The 21,610-nt window shown below is 38.8% G+C and overlaps 1 protein-coding gene across 2 annotated transcripts; it reads left to right on the forward strand.

Moving 5' to 3' along the window:
• Positions 1–484: 484 nt before the first annotated feature.
• n4bp3 (NEDD4 binding protein 3) lies at positions 485–21,610 on the forward strand. 2 transcript variants are annotated; one of them, XM_079479289.1, is made up of 5 exons: positions 485–666; positions 16,456–16,899; positions 17,872–18,468; positions 19,015–19,278; positions 20,053–21,560. In XM_079479289.1, the coding sequence occupies exons 2-5, from the start codon at positions 16,489–16,491 to the stop codon at positions 20,617–20,619; spliced, it is 1,839 nt and encodes a 612-aa protein (XP_079335415.1). In that variant the 5' UTR covers positions 485–666; positions 16,456–16,488; the 3' UTR covers positions 20,620–21,560. The 2 variants fall into 2 exon arrangements, with proteins under 2 accessions (XP_079335415.1, XP_079335416.1); XM_079479290.1 differs by lacking the exon at positions 485–666 and adding an exon at positions 5,589–5,814 and having other exon boundaries at positions 20,053–21,610.

Below are 21,610 nucleotides of genomic sequence, written 5' to 3' on the forward strand. Positions count from 1 at the left end.
ATGAATAAGATATATTACACAGTCACATTATCCACCAGAATGATTGAATGAATTAATGTGCTTTTAAAGCATGTTTTACAGTCATTTTTTTATCTGAAAATCTTATTGATAAGTCAATAACAAAGTTTTAAAGTTTGGTTTGTAAAGATCCCATTTCTTGTGCACGGTACTTATAAATAACTGCATAGTAAAGTAAGCAAATGTGACTGAAGCACAAAAAGCCCTTTAGAACAAAGCATGCTGGGAAAACGTGGATTGCATTGTTTTCCTCAAACTAGTCGAGTCCATCCATGCCACGCTAAATGCTTGCTGTCATAAGGACGACATGGGTCAAACGCTAAAAGGTAAACAGGAAAGAAACTGAGATCTACTTCTATTACTGCGAGATGATATTAGTAGCCTTCACGAGGATATACTCTATGTGATCTGCAGGTGTCGCTGTGGAGTCAACACCGCTGACGTGTAGATATAATCGTGAAGCTGCTCCTCCAGTGTGGACCAGTTCAAATCTCAGAGAGGGAAAGTAGAGCTGTGCTGTGCTGTGCTGTGTTGTGCTTCAGTAAACTGTAACACTTCGCCATTGAAGCTGAGGAATACATCGCCGTTTTCTCTTAAACAAACTAACATCAATCTCGCGTGCTGTGATTGAACGGGTTCGGAATGATGGTGAGTCTGACGCGACTTTAAAGAGTCCGATTGCACTTGCTGCAGTTCGCCGTAAAGCCTGGCGCATATGATTTCTCTGTACGGGTTTAAAAGAAAGATGATGGTGCACGGTTAACTGGTCTCTGAACTTTAATGCATTTTAACGTGCATGTCATTAGGATTTGTTACAGGTGTGTGTTTTACTTTGTTACACTGCAAACGAATCTATGTAGCAAAGGAACATCTTGTGTTATATAATCGTTCGATTTCTATCGTTGTTTTATTTTTTATAAATGATACGTTTGCAAACTGATATTATATATAAATACGAATGTAATTTAATCTTAAAATATATATTCTTTTATGACATCAATTATTAATGATTTAATTCAATTTCTGATCTTGTTCTTCATGGTGGTTGTGGCATGATGTCATTTTCTCAGTAATGTTCAGGGTCCATAATGAATGAAAACCCCAAGTTAAAGATTTCTGCGCTTTTGTTGTTCACTGCATTCCCAGAAGGTCCGTTCCATTTCAGTAAGGTCACAAATAAGTTTTTTTTCAGTACTTAATAGTTTGCCACAAAACATAAAACAGCAATTTGCATAGCTGGATTGCAGCCTTCCCATTCCTGTCATCTGCCTTGGTGGTCGCAGAGCGCCCATCTCGCTCACTCCATAGCGCGTACGTGTATTTGCAAGTGATTGTTGTGAAATGTTTGAGTGGGAGTCTCTACTTTAGACTCCGTTCTCCTTTTGATGGCCAGAATTTAAGGACAAAAGGCAGCGTTCTTCTTCACCAGGCTGTAACCTTGGTAACCAGGGGCCGCTGCGGGACCCCTGACCTATGGAGTCACGGCCCATTGTGGGAGTGGCTCTCAAGTGGAGCTGGTCAGAGGGCGTGAAGCCTTTCCACAGGTCTCGAGTATCTTTTTGGCTGTCCGAATGGATGTCTAAGAAGAGTTTGTCATTATGCTTAGCGTCTTTACTTACTCTAGTGTAGGCTCTTTTATGTAATTGCTTAAAAAAGACATGCAGACTAAGAGCCAGTAATGGTATTTGGCACAAGTGTCAGGAGAGCAGGTGTCCTGTTGGGAAATCATCCTTCAGTGTTATCAAAAGCTACACCTTTGAAGTTGGCCACTGCAAGGCTTTGGCTCAGCATCCAAACCATGCATCAGCATGTAAGCGCTTTACAGATTCATGCACGAAACACCAAAACACAAAGTCATGAATGAATTCCCTCAGCCTCTAGGTTGCCCATAAATGCAAAGCTATCTAAGCACAGGACCTTTGCAGGCACAGTCAGCTTCCAGCACAGCTAATGAAGGCTCTAATAATGCGGCTGAGTTACGCTATCTCTCCGCTATCCCATGAACCTCTTTGACACTGAGGAGAAAGTCCCGTTCAGGATTAGGATTAGTCAGCTTTCTTTGGACGACGTCACGAATGCACACACACACTTGATTCTCCTGCTGCTTTCAGATTGGCTTTTATCTCTCGAGAGAAGCATCTGTCATTGTAATAAAAGAGTTGTGACGCTGGAGAATGAAGTCAATACAAGGTTTTCCTGCTGTGTCACATGAAGATGAGGTGTTTGGTTTTTTGATGCAGGAAAACAAGTGTGTGTTTGTGTGTTCAATTCCCTGTGGCATGTCAGAATCAGTCATATGTTTGTTTACTGATTCAGGTGCCCTGGAAATGATATGCTACATCTTTAAATGGCTCGTACTGCAAGTAACTAAATTTAAACTAAATAAAATATCCTGCCTGTCCAGGATCAACATTCAACTGACTGGTGACTTTTTTTTATATCAAAACGCAAAAAGCCAAGCACTGACTGCACTTATGCGAAGTGGTTCCAGAATGCTGTGGTTTTGTGATGAAAAGAATGCTGTAAAATAGTCTTGACAGCCATTGTTTATATCAGGTTACAGTTAAGAACATTTGGATGTGAGTCTATTGTGTGTGGAATAGAATGGTGGTGGTTTTTGTAGGTGTGGGATTGATGGTGTGGTAGACTTGTGTATAATGTTCTGTGTTGCGAAGACAAAGAATCAGTTCCACTTCCAAGTAATGGGGAAACTGCTGTGTTATTGTGATCTGTTCTGGGTAGCAATAGTCTAATTTGGTTATTTATATGGGCTGCAATTACAATGGGTCAATTGTAACTGCTAGAGAGTCATCATGCTTCCCTATCTTAACTTTTTTAAACCCCGTGTTGGGACTTTGCCTAGAATTAATGTACTACAAGATAAAAAAATAAAACCGTCTACTAATGAGGAAGTAAGATTTAGTTCCAAGATGTGACCTTCAGTTGACATGTTCATTTCTTTCTCATCAAGATTCCATCTAACCTTAAAAAACAGAAACTGTTAGAGGGCTAGTTCACCCAATGACCAAAATATATGAGATTCTTTCTTCCGCAGAACACAAAAGAAGATATTTTGAAGAAAGTTGGTAACCGAACAGTTCCGTCACCAATTCATTTCTTTTGTATGGACACAAAACCAATGCAAGTGAATGGGGGCCGGTTAACAACATTCTTCAAGAATCTCATACATTTTACATTTAGTCATTTAGCAGACACTTTTATCTAAAGTGACTTGCATAGCAGAGGAAAACAATAGAAGCAATTTGTGCAACAAAAGAACAACAATGCATAGTTGCAGTAAAACTGGTCTCAGTTAGCCCACCACAGTATATATTTGGGGGGAGGGAGGGATAGGATAGTAGAGAAGAACTAGACGACTACACTAATGGGTCAGAATAATTATTACATGTAAAGATACATGTTTGAAATGGCATGAGGATGAGTAAATGATGACATCGTTTTCATTCTTTGGGTGAACTATCACTTTAAGATGATACTGATTCCAGCATTAGTAGTATCAGTCACATGTTCTCTCATTACGTTAAACAGGTTGTAATTCAAATCTACCCTGAGATTGGAAATTACAGTATGTTCAGTTCACACTTTTCTTTTGCTGTGCTGCCTTACAAGAGGCTATGAGTCAAACTCCTGTACGTGTCTTTTTATAGCCGTCTGATGGCTGCTGTCCAAAAATATGCAGGGTATTTTCTATGGGTTGACAACTTTGAAGATCTCTGGACATTGTATTTATGCTGCTTGTTTAGAACATGCAGTTAATTTGCCCGAATTTGGTAAATTTTATTTTATTTACAGATTTATTCGACAACCAAGAACTGAATTGATGTTTATATTTTACTGATTTGTAATTCTGCTTGCAACATGCTTGGAGTGAGTTTTACAGAGGCAAGCGCCACTTTTTCAGAAAATCATAGTTTCTAATATATTTCACATTACCATTACCCTTCTATTATTTCAGCATGTTCTCAGTCTTGTTTTTCATATCACATGAAGCTTAACGTTCTTCTGGGGAACTTCAGGGAAACTTTTTCCTCCTCGTAGTGGATCGGTTCGGATTGCTCGTCCCTCATCACGAGTCAGATAGATAACTGTGAGCAAGCCTAGACTCGCTTCCTTCTACCACGTTACTATCTCTGCTCAGGTTTGAGTTTTTCCCCATCTCAGGTCCTCCGGAACCCCTGTCAGCCCAGGCAGTGGTTAAAATGAAGGAATCTGCAGGAGTGAAATGCCTGGAGGGGTGAATATGCAACACTGTGTTTAAAAAGCTTCACTGGGACATGGGTTGCATTCACTCATTATGAAGTCTGCTTTAGAAGCTATTTATTTTTCTCTTTGATCTTCTGCCAGCCTGGCAGTGAAATCACCTCTATGTAAACACGACTTTTTTTTTAAATCTCCCTCCCAGAAAGAATGCGTTTTTCTGCTTGATCTCTGGCCCAGAGTGACATAGCCTACTGTAGTTTGGTTTGTGTGTACAAGTCAGCTGAGGCATTACAGAGTTGAGAATGACCCTCTTTGGCCCTGTAGCAATTTCGCTCATGGTTATCTGTCAAGATCGATATTAAAGCAATAAATATGTTGGTTAGACTTGATAAAAGGTTTTATTTGGTAACATTGGTAAATGTATTGGCTCACTTGAACTAAGAACAGTTTATCAGCATTTATTCATCTTTGTTATAGTGATAGTTCACCCAAAAAAGAAAACTCTTTCACCATTTAGTCACCCTTTTGTCATTTCAAACCTGCCTTATTTTCTTTTTAACAACACAAAAGAAGATATTCTAAAGACTGTTAGTAACCGAACAATGGCGGTACCCATTGACTTCTATTTTACGGACACAAAACTAATGCAAGCAAGTCAATGGGTAACACTGTTGTTCAGTTATTCTGAACATCTGTCATCTTTACTCAGCTTCTCTTGTCATTTCAAACCTGTATGACCTTCTTTCTTCTGCAGAACACAAAATACCAGGTTTGGTGACCAACATTCCTCAGAATATTTTCTTTTGTGGTCTGCACCACAAGTCATACAGGTTTGAAATGACATTGAGTTAATGATTAAATTTTTTGGGTGAACAATCCTTTTAATATTGATGTCTTGCAAAATTGTTATAACCACCTCTTCCATTGGTTGTTCAATCGTTAGTCCCACCCTGAACTCATTGGTTGAGACCAAGACAGACCGACAGTCCTTGAATCTCCACAGTTCTCATGTAGAACAAGCCCCCCATTTTACTCCAGTGTCTCCCACTATCACAAAGTAATTTGATGCTGTGGAGAGTCAAGACTGCCTACTGTAGCGTGCAAGACTAAGCCTATTGTTTGGACACATTGCAATATGACAACACGGCATGTTTCCCACTGGACACCAGCGGTCCACCATCCAAATATCTATTTTCAAAACACTGTTGAATCTGTCGACCTCAAACCATTTTCATCCACTTTCAAACAGTCATAATAAACAGCATTTTGTATTACTGCCCATGGCACAAGTAGTGTCCTTCACAATTGTCAGAAAACAAGGAGAACAGGTTCTTCCACACCGGCCCCATGGAATGGTGCGCTTTCTTTACATAAGGCTCATCCGTGTAGCAGTGGCAAGATAGAGAGAGAGTAACCAGAGACATTCTCAGGGATTTTCCCGGTTTGGCAGTGGGTTCGTGGCAGTGAAGGATGAGATATTCTGATGGGTAATTTGGATTGACTCTCCCCTCACCGGCATGAGCAGGACATCAAATGTACATTGGGACACAAAGCATGCGGCAGAGTTTTTCTCAGGTGAACAATTTGTTTACTTTGTTTTATTTTATGTAGCAACACTGTGTTGTGCGAAGGAATGCTCTTTAGTGTTTTTTCCTGCAGTAAATAAGAGGGACGGGGTGTTTTGCCTTAAGATACAGTCTCAGTGTGACATTCAGCTCTCTCTCAGCAACATAAAGAATCCTCTCAGCCTACTAGCCTATTATGGTCCGCTTGATTAACTTGCATTCTGTTTACTGTGAAGAATCTTGTGAAGTGAGACTTTTGGTAGCCTTTGGGAAGCTTATTTGCAATTGAAATGGCCTCCAAGGCTTAGCTCTTTAATACTAAGGTCAAATGAACACACAGGATTAGCACAGTTTTTTGTCTCGTTCAACATCCACGTTTTCTTTAGGGAAAACAGTGTAATCCTAACTGTTGCGCAAGAGCGGCATTGTTAAAATCAGCCCTTTGTGTAAAGAGACTGACTCTTTTAACACCTGTCTTCCATCAGAGAGGTTTATATACATACATACATGTATTTAGGTGAAGTTTTATTGTTAAGTCAAGTTTTATTGTATGACATTTTTGTGAATTTGCTACATTGACGTATGGAAAAATACAAAAACTAAAATAACATTTACAGTCATGCACTTACGATGGAAATCTATGTATCGAGTTTATTGAAAGTGCATTCAAATGAATCATTTAATCTGTATGTGTGGGATTGAACCCACAACCTTGACATTCCAAGTGCTGTGCTCTACCAAAATAGAAAGCAAAATATGTTTGTCTCTTTTAATGTGTTTTCATGCCTTGCTCAATTGACATACATTGTAGGAGCATGTCTTCAAACCTGATCTTTGTTTCGACCGCATGTCTGAAATCTTAGTTTACATAACGCAGAACATGCATTCAATAATAATCCTGGTGAGCAAGGAACTGGTTGTACAGTGAGACTATTACGTAGCAAATATTACACGTAAAAGAGCTGATTTAACAGAAATCAAACACCGGGTTTGTCGTACAAACTGAGGATTGACCTTACTTCCCGTTATCTGTGATCGTATAACGCACCCCTGCTCTGCCTGAGGTCTGAGAAACCCTTCATCCGTGTTTAGTCCAAAAACACAGCAAATGTCTTATCTACCTCAAATATGCTTTCTTGTGGTCTTATCACAGTGTCCGAGGCAGGACGTCCATATAGCTCATATTAATTATTACCTCCACAGAAATGTTAGGAATGTACATTTTGACTTGCTTATCTAACCTACTTTCACCAATGAATGTATCGCTCGGCTCAGGGTGCACGTATCCCACTGAAAAGGGTCAGAGAGAGAAAGAGACAAAGAAGGACTGGCTTGTGTTAACTCAATGAGCAAAGTCAACAGAAAAAGCCGGTTACACAATAGTTTGATGCCCCTCCTCATGGCTGGCCTCTTAAGTACCTGTGAAGATAAAGTTTGTAAAGGTATCAAGATAATTGGAAAAACACCTGTTGGCTGGATGTGAGGACAGAAAATACCAATGTTTGTTGATTTCAAAAGCATTGAATCATGGGGATTCATGCTCTGTGCTGTTGTTTAGGTTAGATTAACTCTTGTACTGCCATAGGAAAAATTACAAAGGTAGTCAAATGTGCCCCAGAACTGTTTGCTTTAATACGTTCTTCAAAGATGGGTAACATGCTATTTCATGCATTCTGACTTCTTTACACTGTTAAACGTGCTAGGATAATGCGATGATGTGCTCGTGCTGTAGTTCAGTCCCCCCTGCCTGCCTCCAGCAGCTCGTCTTTTTCCGGAAATAATCGTATAGCTCTATCTCTCTTTTATAAATTTGATCAAACAAAATGCTTTCCGATGAAACGACATATGCGGTACTACAGTATAGGTACTCAAGCTAAATGCCGATTCACATTTCGCCAAATAGGGGGCGGCGCTGTCTTTTTTCCAGGCGCATCAGGGCCGATTCGAGATGAAAAAATCTCAACTTTTCAGAAAGCCGCGAGTGCAACGCAGGTGATGTGACAAGAATCAAACAAATAATATAGATAAGCTCAATGAAGATGGAGACACAGATGATCACAGCATAACTATATCTAGTAACAGAGTTATTGCAATGTGTTTTCAGATCAATTAAAACATATATCCTTTGTTTATACCTCAACGGCTATCGTGGCCCATGGTTGCTTTGCGATGACAGACGCCGGAGAGCGCAATGTTCAGGCAAAAAAAAAGGACAACGCAGTGCAGCTCGTGTTTTCTGTGGGTTTTAGGCGCGAAATGTGAATCAGGCCAAATTTGAGATTGGAAGAAACAGCGTTTGTTACCCCATCTTTAAAATATCTTTCTCTTTATTAAACAGAAGAAAGCAATTTGTAAAGCAATTACAAAAAACTGTTTGGTTATAAGCATTCTTCCAAATATCTTCCTCTGTGTTCATCAGAACAAGGACATTTATACAGATTTAGAACAACTTGAGGGTGAATGACAATATTTGGGTGAACTGTTGCTTTAAGGCTACTTAAGTCTTTTAAGTTGTTAAATGAAAAGTGCATCAAATTTAACTGAATTTTTATTTAATTTACTTTCATGGTGAATTTAATCGAATCGTTCTGAAATTGCAGAAATCCTCTTGGAATCAAATTGAAAAACTGTTGAATCCAATCGATTCGTTGTCTACCCAAAGATTCACACCCCTATTATAAAAGTTAATTTTTTATACACATTTTTGTTAGCTGTGCTATCCAAATAATATTTCATTGGCTAAAAAAATCCTTTATGATTTGAATAGAATAAGTTTTAACCCCTATATATATATATATATATATCCAATAAGCACAAAGACTAGAGAAGTCATTGGCGTTCATTGCTCAAAACAGAAGTACGCAGATAAAAATGCACTAAAATAAACTTAAATATTCACAATAATTTTGCACTTAATAAACTAAAAATACTTTTTAAGATTAACTTAAGATCTAATTGTACTTAACTTGAATCGAATCATGAATAGAAGTACTAAAGACTATATATTGTGTATTTCCTACAAACTTAATGTGTGGGCACTTTACACTTATTGAAGTGTACTAATTGTAATTAAATAAACTGTATTTTAGTGCACGATTTTTCTTGTACCCGAGAACCCTGATCACATTGATTTAATGTTATTATAAGGCGCAACATTTGCATTCGTACTTGTTAAAATTACATAACTCAACTGCATCTACATTTTCCAGTCCTCTTAATGCTAATCAACCTGCCTGTGTCATTTAAAAGCGCATGTATCACGCATAAAACGTTCTGTAGGTGTTAACAAGCAACATGCATCCCTGCTATATACTGAAAGTTTCAAAATGTAGGTGTGAAGTTGCCATAGCGACCGTTTAAAACGTGTCCATATAATGCAGACAAGTGCTCTTAAAGTTTCACGTTCGAGTAATGGAACGTCCAAACCTAATGTTGCATGACTATCTCATCTTGTTGTTTGAAAAAGCACGGTTGGGTCGGTCTTGACAGCACTCAGCAGGGGAGAGGGCAGGGTGTGGACGAGGATTTGGACTGTTAAAACAAACTTCAACGGATCAGGTTTATGTCGGACTCTTTACGGTATTAGAGCTAATACGATTAACACTCACAGAATGACCTCCACAAACCCATTTCACAAGCTTATTGGTGTGCTTCACTACAGTAACACACGTGCAGCGGCTGACACACCTCCACATGGCTCTGGTTCTATACCACGTTTCCACTTCTTTGGATGCATGAATCGAGAACTATAGTTGCTGTGATTTGTTTGATCAGTTTGTGTATGTGTAATAGATGGACAGGCTATTATGCTTTGTCGAAATGCCATCAGCTCTCATTCAATAGCGTTATGCTGGATTACTTGACATCTGGACCGTAGAGTGATGACATAGAGATGCAATCTCAGCGAATGGGCTTCATTTGCCGTTCATTTTGGAGTTAATAAAAGCTCTGAGAATGGCTGTAATAAATATTCATCGCTACCAGTTGAATGATGTTTGTTTTTAACGAGGTTGATACAGATGTTCATTTAGCTTGCCGTGATATACTACAGTTTCAAGTCAACGGCAATTCACAGCCTATTTTAGCTTCATAATGGGATGTATTTCAAACAGAATATTCAGTATCTCAGAACAGACGTTAAGTGAGGAGGGGGTGATAAATAAGAGGAATTTATGACATCAGCCTGTTAAAAAGTAGTTTGAGCCTTCAAATTTTGACTAAATGCATTTTTTTGAATTAATTGCATAGAGGATTTGAATTCCGGTTTATACTGCATGTTTTAACAATGTTACAATGTTCTTCTGTCATCATTTACTCGCATTCAAGTTGTTCCGATCTGTATACATTTCTTTGTTCTGATGAACACAGAGAAAGACATTTGGAAGAATGTCAAAAAAACAATGACAGTCAAAAGTGCCTCAGAACTGTTTGCTGTCCTACATTCTTCAAAATGTGTTCTTTTGTGTTCAACAAAACAAAAAAAGATAAAGTATTTTGTCCTTCCATGGTAGTCAACGGCGGGCAAAATCTTTCTGGTTATGAGCATTCTTCCAAATATCTTTCTCTGTGTTAATCCAAGCAAAGAAATGTATACAGAACTCGAAAGTGAATAAATGATGACAGAATGTTCATTTTTGAATTAAGTATCCCTTTTAATGTATAGAAGAAGAATACAATACATGCCATGGTATCATTGCAAAACATTTCAACTTCTCCTTACACTACAGGTCAGTCAAATCATTTGAATATTGCAGATTTTGTTTTACAAAAAGAGGATGTGCATTGGGAAAGTCATGGTGGTCAAGTATATTATTGATTTTAAATGCATCAAAGAAAGTTTTATTTTAATATTGCACAATCACAAAAACATAATTATGGAACAACAATGTACGGTAACCATATTTACACTATCACATTTACATTTATTAGACGCTTTTATCCAAAGCGACTTACAAGTAGTTTTCACTCCGCAGCCCTCGGGTCACTCGTTTTGCATCGAGACATTCACTTTCCTCTTTGCCCTCTGACCCCCAGGAGTCCTCTAACCCTGAAGGAGCACGTTTTATGGACCTTCCCCAATTTCATGACTAAATGACCCTGTACACCATAAACAGAGGTCTCCAGAGAGCCCGTCTGGGTAAAATGAATGGATCTTCTATGCCAAAATAAGATGTATATCGAACATAATGCAATACTTATAAAGAGAGCTAGTGTTGATACGTGGCCTCTGCATGAATGAAGTCACCACTGTTTGACTCATGTCATGTTTCACAGGGAGTCATATTCGGCCTAATGACGCCGCTAAATCTGTGACTTATGAATGGGGTGCACAGTGTCACCTTGGGTCCTGGAAGCTTGGGTCATAATTCCAGGCTATTTGACCTCAAAGGGCCTTTTTTTTACTGTTCGCGTGCAGGATTGGTAAATAATATGAGAGGTTGTGCCCTACACTGGCCTGATTCATCATCTGTGTTAGCTTCAGCGAGTTCCTGAATTGTGTTGTGTGTTTGTAAGGTTCATGTCTGGTGTTGTCTGTGGCCTCGAGCACAGTGATACGAATCACAGCATGCCTTGTTACATCATTGACCTGAAAGCACATGCAATGTTGTTTTGGAGTGACAGCGAATGAAGGACAGCTCGGTGGAGTGATGTGTCATTTCCTGTGGACAGCCACGTGACTGGCTGGCAGAGGTGGCAGCCTACAGAATTCGGCGGTGACTATACGGGATGCCATCTACTTATTTTTTCATATTATTATTATTATTATAGTGTCCCTTTGTTAATAACAGTTTTTGGCAAGCAATGACTACCATACTAGGAGAAATGCATTTGTTCTGTGGAACACAGAAGAAGATATTTTGAAGAATATAAAAAGCAGACCGTTCTGGGCACTTTTGACTACAATTGTCATTTTTCCTACTTTGGTGGTGAAGAACTGTTTGGTTAAAAGCATTCTTCCAAATATCTTTCGCTGAGTTCATCAGAACAAAGAAATGAATACAGATTCGGAACAACTCGAAGGGGAGTAAATGATGACTATATCTGAGTACATTTTGGGATGAACTGTCCCTTTAATATAGCTACTAAAAAATATAGTCTTTGGTTCTTGTCTCCAGATGGCAGAGTTGTGTACACTTAGATCTTAAGTTTTTCAAAGAGTTGGAAAGAGTTTCAATAAAAAAAATGTTTTATGTATTATGTACACATACCCCTTTAATACAAATACACAGTCCAAAAAGAGATTTGAAAAATGTGGTAATGTTCTGTTCCTTATATTATTTTTATTTGAAAATGTGACTCGGTCAGATGCTAAACAGAAGATCAGGTTGAGAACAATGCATTGTGGGTTACAGTGTACTATACTGTCTACTGTGCAATTGAAATTTGCACTTTATATTTTATATACCACTGAAATATTATACATATTATATACCACAGAAATATTAAAGAGTAGAATGTAATATGCTATTCTGATCACAGTCCGGATTTGAGGAAGTTTTTACTGACTAATGCTTCTATCAAAATGAATGTACAAGGCAGTACGCAAGTTTAGAGCCAGAGGAGGAAGTGAAATTTATATTTGGAGATACGTCAAGCTAGACAGGGAACTGTCTTCGTGAGCGAGACTGCAAGCCTTAACTTGATTTTAGAAAGTATGTTTGGAATCTAAAGCATCTTTTTTTTTTTCTGTGTATTCTGTTTTAGTTCGATCTGTCTCACTTCTGTAAAGTAACAATAGCCAGTACGTGTATTTCATGCCTAGGGTTTAAGATGTTTCATACATTGTCGTTTTATTGTGTGCCAACCAATAAAACATTGCGCTCTAAAAAGTCAACTCGGCATGTGTCAAATTATAACTCAATGGTTGGGTTTATCTCTTTTTGATCTAACACGGGGTTGAAAACAAAAACAGCAGACTGTGTATATTCCGTTTCCTTACGATTCAAGCAGGTAATTTTTGCAAAGCTTACCTCTATTTACAGATAAATAAATAAAATTCTCAGAAAACACAAACACCACTTATGGAGGTTTGTGACCCTGCACTGAGGATCATTACACGATGTCCACGAAGACAAATTAAAAACTGCAAGTTTCAGGGTCTTAAACAAATGAGCTGAACTCTTGCTGTGAGGTTGACTAGCCTCTAATTAAAGTTTTCCATAATAAGTGGGTGCGTGTGTGTAAGGGCCATTGCCTCTGAAGGTCCCGACTAGGTTGTAAATCAGGTCTAGTCTTTCAACCTTCTCCGGCTGTTCAATGTCTCAGGCAATTATGGAAAGGGACTGGATGCAACATTTTCCCTGTCCTTCAAGATTTGTGGCTGCTTTTAACAGGGCTTCGAACCCCCACCTCTCCTCAATTCCCTTCATAAAAACTTCCAGCACAGACATTCATCATACACTTACCTTAGTGTATGTTTTTGTTTACGTTTAGTCATTTAGCCGACGCTTTTATCCACTTCTGTCCCGCAGGATTGTACATTTTGAAATTGTGTGACTCCTCCAGAGAAACGTCATACGGTTTCTGGGTTAGTCTGCGTGTCAGTGTTACCTGGTGGCTGTGTTCTCCCGAGGAAATGTATCTATCTGAACATGCTTTTGTGGTGAATCAGCCGTACACTTGAGGTGTTGAAAAGTTTCATGAAGTATTTATGACACAAAGTGAAGTCATACGATAAATCTGCCCATTCTGAACCATCATCGTCAGGTCATCAAGCTCGACTCGCCATCTGTTCATCTAAATATTTCATAGCCACGCCCACTTCCTTTTGCTTTCAGTGACCTATTTCTCTGACCTCTCGAATACTTTACTATTCGGCCTGTCAATAATAAACTGAAGTGGCACTCTAAGTGATGGCTTATTTATAATTAGTGCCGAGAACTGTGATGGCACAAACCGAGGAGAGCTCAGCCACATCTCATGCATAAAATCATGAGGTGCTTTTTTGAAGAGCCTAAACTCAAGTGCCACACTTATCTCTGTCCTCTCCAGACATTTGCATAATCTGTGGAATAGCAGAACCTTGAATTTGGGGAAATTACAATTTTTTTTGGCGTTCTGGAGCTATTGGTGTGTTTATGATATGTATTAAAACGGTTTATGTTTTATCCTATGTATGAATATTATTGTGGTGAGGAAGGCGGGACGAGAGCCCTAATGCGGGACCGGCACAGCTGATTCCAACTATTACTCACGCCACTGGCCCCGCCTCACGGCTCTCGTCCCGCCTTCCTCACCACAATTATAATTTTCCAGTGTATCTACACAAGTTAATTGCAGATTCATCTCCTACAGCAGGTCACACTGAGTAAATGTTTGTTTTGGGTGGGATGCCATAGGTGAAGATGCATTAGACAGGAAGGCAACACTCTCCCAGCTCAACCCAGAGGTGCTTAGTTGTGTTGTCTAGCCAAACGCTGGCATATTTTTGGCCTTAGCAGATGCATTTCTCAACATCGGCTTTACTGCGGGTCAGAATTGGGCCTAAGTGTTCAAATGAGGTCACTATATTATTTATGAGTTTTTCAGAGGGCACTGGCGCTGTTCAATACAGTTTGGTTTATTCTTAACAAAATCAGTCCTGTTGTATATGAGGGTGGGTATATATTCACAGAGGAGGAGTGCGTACACAAGAAGAAACACTGGAGTGCATCATATTTTGTCTTGACGGCTGCTGGAGGCCAATGGCGTTTGTTTATAGCAATGCCAAAGAAGGTCATGGAGGTGAAATCAATACAGGTTCTTAATGAGGTGCTCTGGAAAGAGAAAATAGATGGAGAGCAGGATGTAGGAAATACTGATGTTTTCAAACCCCTAGATAGACCAGTGCACAGCAATACTGGGTGGATAAGTAGATCAGTCTTTCTGATGGAAGACACGTGTTTTGTTTATCTTCGCGAAGAGAAAAGATTTGTGGTCACAAGTAGCGCTGTCACGATTATTACATTTGGCTGACTCTTTCTCTTAAAAAATGGGGTCATCATATATTTAAGGTCAAACCTTTTACATGTCAATAACACAAGCCGCCAAATACGCATACAACGAGTTTGATCAGGAGTGAATTAAACTGCTATCTATCAGTCATAGAAAAGCTTCTAATCTGTTTTTTTCTCACTTGCAAGACTACAGTAAAATTGTAGTTCTGTGTTAATGAAATTTTGGAAGCTGGTTTTCACATCGAGATTAGTTTATATTATATTAAATTGCTCTACAGTATTTTATGGTATATGCTTTAAAACTTTTAAGTGATTGTTGGAATGTTGGAACATTTACAATATATACACTGAAATATGCAATATGCAGGCACTACAGCTCCCTCTTGTGTCTTCTATAAAGATGTGCAATAATTGCGATGAGGTCAAACAATCGCCATGGGACGATTATTTAATAATCGTGACAGCTCTAGTCACAAGCGAGCAGTGGTAAATCCAGCAGTAATTTAGTCGAAATGAAAAGTGGCTTTGTGGTGTTTTGGCCTATTTCTCAGTAGGGATGTTGCGGTGATGAAATTGTCCCACCGGTTAATCGAAGTGTAAAAACACCAGTTGTACAAGTTAATGGTGGGTTCAATATCTTTCTTAAAAAAACACACCAAACTATAAAAAAGGTACAATGACTTTGCTTATATTAAAAACAGGCCTTACAAAACCCAAAATCACAGCACACATAAAGCAAACAAAATGAGAAACGAAAATAAAATCGATTTACTTTAATAAATTGCATATATTAACAAAACGGGTAATCACGGCACACATTGTGCAACAAATAAATAAATAAGAAACTAATAAGACAGGAATACGAAAAACTTTTCTGTGAAATAAATGACAAAATCTCGGCTTTTGAAAATTGAAACAAAAATAAAATGAATACTTAACCGTATCCTGATAACAGTGCTTACATGTTCTTAGCCAGAAAAGCCTTCGCCATCGCCTTGTCAGTAAGCACTTCACTCATTATGAATAAAACCTGACTCCTGCTGCTGATCTTTGCTGCGACACTTGTTCAGCTTACGCTGAATACAGCAGAGGCGGTCAGACATGCAACTGTAGTTTGGTCTTTAACAAAATAAAGCGATTTATTACTATAAAATAAAATTTATAATATACTATAGTAATACTATAAAAATATCTTTGGTTTTGATCTTAAAGGAATCGTTCACCCTGTAATAAAAAGTGTTAATTTACACAACCTGATGATACATGACTTGTATAACTATTATAATATTATTTAGCCCATTATTCTCATAATAAACACCTTATTGCTCCATAATTATATTTATGTCTTTTTTCGTATGTTTTTCTTGTTTTCTGTATCAATTTTCATTTTTTTCCCTCAATTTTATTATGCATTTCATTTTTTTATTAGTCTGGAATGTTCGTCCTGGTTTATTTTATTAAGGTACATAAGATACTATCCCATCAGAGGACAACCAGAAAATATTGAGCCCTGTCCCAGTGTCGTATTTAGTATAGACTAGTCATTGGGTGTTGGGAAAAAATATCATAAACATTTTGTACCAGTGGCCCTGAGCGAAGAGTAAGATTTCAGTGACTAAATTTCAGTTTCCTCACACAAAAGGAACTCCGCGTCAGGTTTCATTTGTGATCATTTGAAGAGTTTCTCACTGGTTTTCTGTTCTCTTCCAATTTAGAAATCCCAGAGGAGCCATTTGATCCTGTAACTAATGGCAACAGTCCAGGCCCTGTCTTTGACCCAGGACCCCAGCAAAAGCATCAGTACCCATTACCCAGCATCCTCACTGGTATCCGGCCGATGCGTCATGGGAAGTGTAGGCAGCCTTATCGAAAAATCTGACGCGTCACCTATTAAGTACAATAGAGCGGTACCACAGGTCCCGGGACGTCAGTACCACGGCTTGCTTAAGAAAGGTTTCAACCAGAGAGAGTTGTTCAACTATCTCAACATTACGAAGAAGGAACAAAAGAGCAGCAAGCACATCATCTCTGGAACATCCTCCATCAAGAGAGAGCACAGGCGTGAGGAGGAGGACATCTACACTAAGGTCTATCACAGGGATGGAAAGGAAGTTGATTTGGGAAAAAACTCACTTCCCATAGGTGGCAAGTTTGACAAGGTATACAATGTGCAAGGAATAACTGTTCAGTACTGTGTTTATTGGAATTGTTAGTGTGTTGTGACGGCATGTGAAAATAACTAGTAGTAGCTTTAACAGTGCTGGCAAATTATATTATATTATTGCTATTTGCATTATTAATAAATAAATATTATAAATGATATTTATTTGTTTTTTTATGATTTTAATTATGATTATAGAAAAAAATGGCCAATTAATCTCTAAATTATTAAAATATATATTCACAGCATTTGAACCTAAAAAATTAGTCAACTTTAAATTCTACATTTTTATTTATAGTAAGAATACATTTTATTTTTAAAGAGTAAAATAATTGTATTTTTAAAGGTGATGTGTTTTTGCATGTTACTATCCTGTAAAAATGTGTGCATTTTAAATAATACAAAATATTTTATATTGTCAAAAAATACATCTAAATTTACTTTAAATAATAGGATTATATATTAAGATTGAGTCCTGTTGATTTAAAAAAATAAACGGTAAGCAAATCTCCAAAAGAGCAGGTGTTAAAAATTCCCATTTACGATCACAGAATAAAAACAAGATTGATGATCTTCTCGTCGTAATTTTCAAAGCCTGTAATTGAAATGTAGAAATCAAGACAATGTTTCCAGTCCAGTCCATAAAAACTATATTTCTTTCTAAAGGAAGTATAATTTATTGATAAGTGAGCAACACCCCCCTGTTTCCAATCTGAAATAAATCATAAAAACACCTTCAGGCGAGCCGTCTGTGAACAGCCTTTGCTTGCTAAATTTATCTCTGTAATCAAACAGGGTCCCTCTCAAGTGACCTTATTGAGCGGGGAATTCAACAAGACACAAGAAATATGGATGTAAAAGCCGTCTACATTAAATTACTTTCTGTTGTTTGGCACAGCTCCAGTTTTTAAGTGTAGATCCACTCCCCTGATGCACATGCTATAATTGACTTATCCTTATTCTCTTACAGCCACGATTCAGGCCCTCAGCCTTCAAACCAGTAACGCCAAAAAACTTCAGTTCCATGCAGAACCTCTACCCGTCCAAATCGGAAGAGCTAGAGAGTGGCTTTACTAACAGCATGCATCCGTCCTATGCCAAAGCAGCATCCAAATCGCTATCCACCTCATCTTCCTCTTCCTCCCCCTCACGGCCAGCCACGAGCGCCAGCAAGGGCGTGTTGGCGGCGGTCCGCGGCCAGGAAGAGGAGAACACGTCGGACTCTGGGCACAACTCCATGAACAGCCTGCCTCCCTATCGGCCACCGTTCCGCCCTCACTTGGGACAAATCAGCGCCTCCATGGGGCACATCAACCACATAGGCTCGCTGGATCGCACCTCGCTGGGCTCCAAGGGGGCTGCTTCCACCGTCACAGACGTGTCCTGCCAGAGCATGGCCACACTAAACCGTCTGCAATGCTACGGCAGCGAGGCGCCGCCCACCTACGAGCTGTCGCATTCTCTGGAGGACGTGGTGAGGGATCTGGAGGAGCGGCTTCAGGAGAAGGAGCACGAGCTGCGGCAGATGAGGAGGAACCTGGATGAGAGTGAAGATGCCATAGCGCAGGTCAGTATCTAAAAGAACACAGACATGAAATACATGTAATAAATGCTGGTTTATACATTTGAAGGGGTCAGATCATACACATGAACACACATATATCAATGTAAATATTTATACTTTAATCTTTTTACTTTTTAATCTTCGATCGTTTTCCACATCCTCTTTGAAATCTTCATATTAAACAGCCAGTTTTTTGCTGCTGTAACTTTAAGAAATGGCCCATGTGAAATGAACAACAGCATTTACGACACTGCTGTGGTTTATAATCAAATTATATTTATCCTGTTCGTATTATCTCTCTGATGTCCATGAGAAAGTATTTGGAAAATTAAAACAAAAAAATGATACAGTTTATTTACTTATTACGTTGGGTGGGGGTTACTGAGGATCATTTGTTACAATAAGAAATGTAGGCAAATTCCTTATAATATCCCGCAACAAAAATGAAGTGATGCTTTACAAAAAATACTTACAAATTATATTAGTTTAAATTTTTGTAATTCTAATATTGATTTTTGTATGTGCTTGTCTCTGTGTGTCCCACTGTAGGTTTTTGAAGGGAAACAGCGGCTTTGGGAGAAGGAAGTGACCGAGCTAAAGCACCTGTATATGGCCAAACTTCGGCAGGTATCCCAGCAGGCCCAGCGGTCCCAGCGACATATGCAGCTGCAGCTTTACAAGGCACAGCAAGAACGCATCCGGCTGCAGGAGGAACTGGATTCTGTCAGACTGGAGTGCCAGACCCTGAAAAGTCAAAGTCCAGCTGCACAAAGCCAGCTCATTAATCCTCAGCTAGAGGAAACCCAGTGGGAGGTATGCATGGTGCCAGACTTCTTTTGAGTTTTGGGGCTTTAGAGAATTTTAGAAGAGATAAAAGACAACTTTTACTTTGGAGATAAACAGGGACGGCTCATGTGTTGGTCTTTTAAAATCAGATCAGGTTTAAACAGGTCACATGTTATGTTTTTTCTACAACTACTACTACATCAAAATACTTAATTTAAAGAAATACAGTAATTCACGCTAAATTAAAATGCAAATGTATTTATTCTTGTGTCATTCGTATTCTGTATATTACTCCTTATTTGGTACTCATTTGGTTCCCCAGTTAATTCTCTCCTTTGCTTACTACTAACGGTACTGTTAAGTGTGTTGACAAAATGTTTATAAGTTCTCCTACTTGTAAGTCGCTTTGAATAAGAGTGTCTGCCAACTGAATAAATGTAAATGTAGAACACAAAAGAAGATATTTTGAGAAATATGGTTTTGTGTCAATTCAATGGACGTTAATGGTGACCAGTGTTGTGTGGTTACCAACTTTCTTAAAATATTGTCTTTTGTGTCATGCAGTACAAGGAAAGTCACACAGGTTTGGAAGGACATGAGAATGAATAAATTATAAAATCATTAACAATTTTAAGTGAACTATCCCATTAAGGCTGATATGCAAAACATTTATATTTAACTGCTTGTCTGAACAAAGCATTAAAGCCCTGTGTTGTTAAAATGAAGCATAGCGACCATGCTTCACAGTATTCCTTTTTTGTAGCATTCATACTTTGACTCAAGGTTTTTAACCCTGTGTAGGTCTGTCAGAAGTCTGGAGAAATCTCTTTACTAAAGCAGCAGTTACGAGATTCACAGGCAGAGGTCACACAGAAGCTCAGCGAGATGTTCCTCTTAAAAACTCAACTGCACGAGGCACGCAATCAGATCCAGTCCAAGGACGATCAGATCGACATGTTGCAGATGGCCGTACAGGGTGCCCGGAGGAAATTCCCCCTGCCTAACTCAGAGGAGGGGCGAGCGGACGTCGGTGAGACCGGAAGATCTAGCGCTACAGAGGAACGTCTGCGCGCTGAACTGCTCCTGGAGAGACGTCAGAATGAGGCACAGGCTTCCACCTTTGAAACCGAGAGGAGCACATGGCAGGCCGAGAAGGAGAAAGTGATACGGTATCAGAAGGAGCTGCAGGCCAGCTATCTGGAGATGTACCACAAGAATGAAATTCTGGAGAGAGAAATGGCATTGCTGAGAGGGGGCAGGGCCAGAGCGGAAGGGGCGGGGACAGGAGCTGGGGGCGGGGCTTTGCAGGAAGATAACCCGTCCATTAGTCTGCCCTGGATAGAGAGGATTGAGTCCTCTGAAATTTGATTCGTAAGTGTTGTTCGGCGTTTAAGATTTAAGATGATGCCAACAGCTTGACGCCTGATTTCTAAAACTGTTTCAAGATGAATGAACAAATGTACACATTTTACATGTTAACCAAAAAGTGGAATATGCAAGCTGAACATTATGAGATGTTCTGTGCAGAAGCATAAAAAGGGATTTTGCTTTGATAGATGTTTATTTAAAGCATCAAATGTTTTTTTGCAAAAGAATCGCTGTAAAAAAATTGTAGAGATGAACATTGTTTTAGATCACAATGGTAGAATTAAAGTCACATCCGTATTTTAAATTCTGTCCGTTCTATATTTCGAGCTTTAGTTACTAAACATAATTCAAGTTTTATATACAAAAACCGTCAGTTTTTCGTGCTGCGGATTGTCATAGACTGAAGAAAGGGGAAAGGTTCTCCTGCATTCCCTAAAAAGCATGTTGCACTTTAAAAGCAGAGCCCAAGAGATGTGCTTGTTTGTCTCTTGTATTGGAAAAATGTCAGCAGCCGATCTAAAAGTACTTCAGCTTCTGTGTGTATCGATTGCTCAGGTGAGCTTTCCTTTCAACCTAAGATGTCCATAAATGCATGACTGTGGAAGTAAAACTCTGGAATCTCACGTCAATGTTGGAAAGACTGTTGAAAGTTTTAATTTCAGATCCCAGGTTGTTGTATCTTACCTTAGGAAACTATACTGTGACTTGTTAAACTACTGAATTTCGTGTATTAATTGTATAGATTTGTACTATACAGGTATGATGTTCTTTACCTCAATGTCGTATAAACGTTGGAATTTTACTTTAAAGTGACGTTTTTTTCCTTTTTTCTGTAAAAAAACCCTAAAATGTGTCTTCCAGTAGTGTAAAATAAAAGACATCTTTCTTTTCATTCACATGCAGTATGCTCAAATTTGTAAATAAAAGATTTCTTAAATCTTATTCACACCTTTTCATTAGGTTGTACTTCAAGGAAATAAAAGTCCAACTG

The sequence above is a fragment of the Barbatula barbatula genome (genome assembly GCF_947034865.1).
Source record: "Barbatula barbatula genome assembly, chromosome: 18".
Lineage (NCBI taxonomy): Eukaryota > Metazoa > Chordata > Actinopteri > Cypriniformes > Nemacheilidae > Barbatula > Barbatula barbatula.

What these genes read in the sequence shown, in the direction of transcription:
- n4bp3 (XM_079479289.1), top strand. Translation starts at nt 16,489, where the DNA reads ATGGCAACAGTCCAGGCCCTGTCTTTGACCCAGGACCCCAGCAAAAGC. An exon ending in TAGGTGGCAAGTTTGACAAG is followed by an intron (nt 16,900 to 17,871) that starts GTATACAATGTG and finishes ATTCTCTTACAG; the next exon opens with CCACGATTCAGGCCCTCAGC. An exon ending in GTGAAGATGCCATAGCGCAG is followed by an intron (nt 18,469 to 19,014) that starts GTCAGTATCTAA and finishes GTCCCACTGTAG; the next exon opens with GTTTTTGAAGGGAAACAGCG.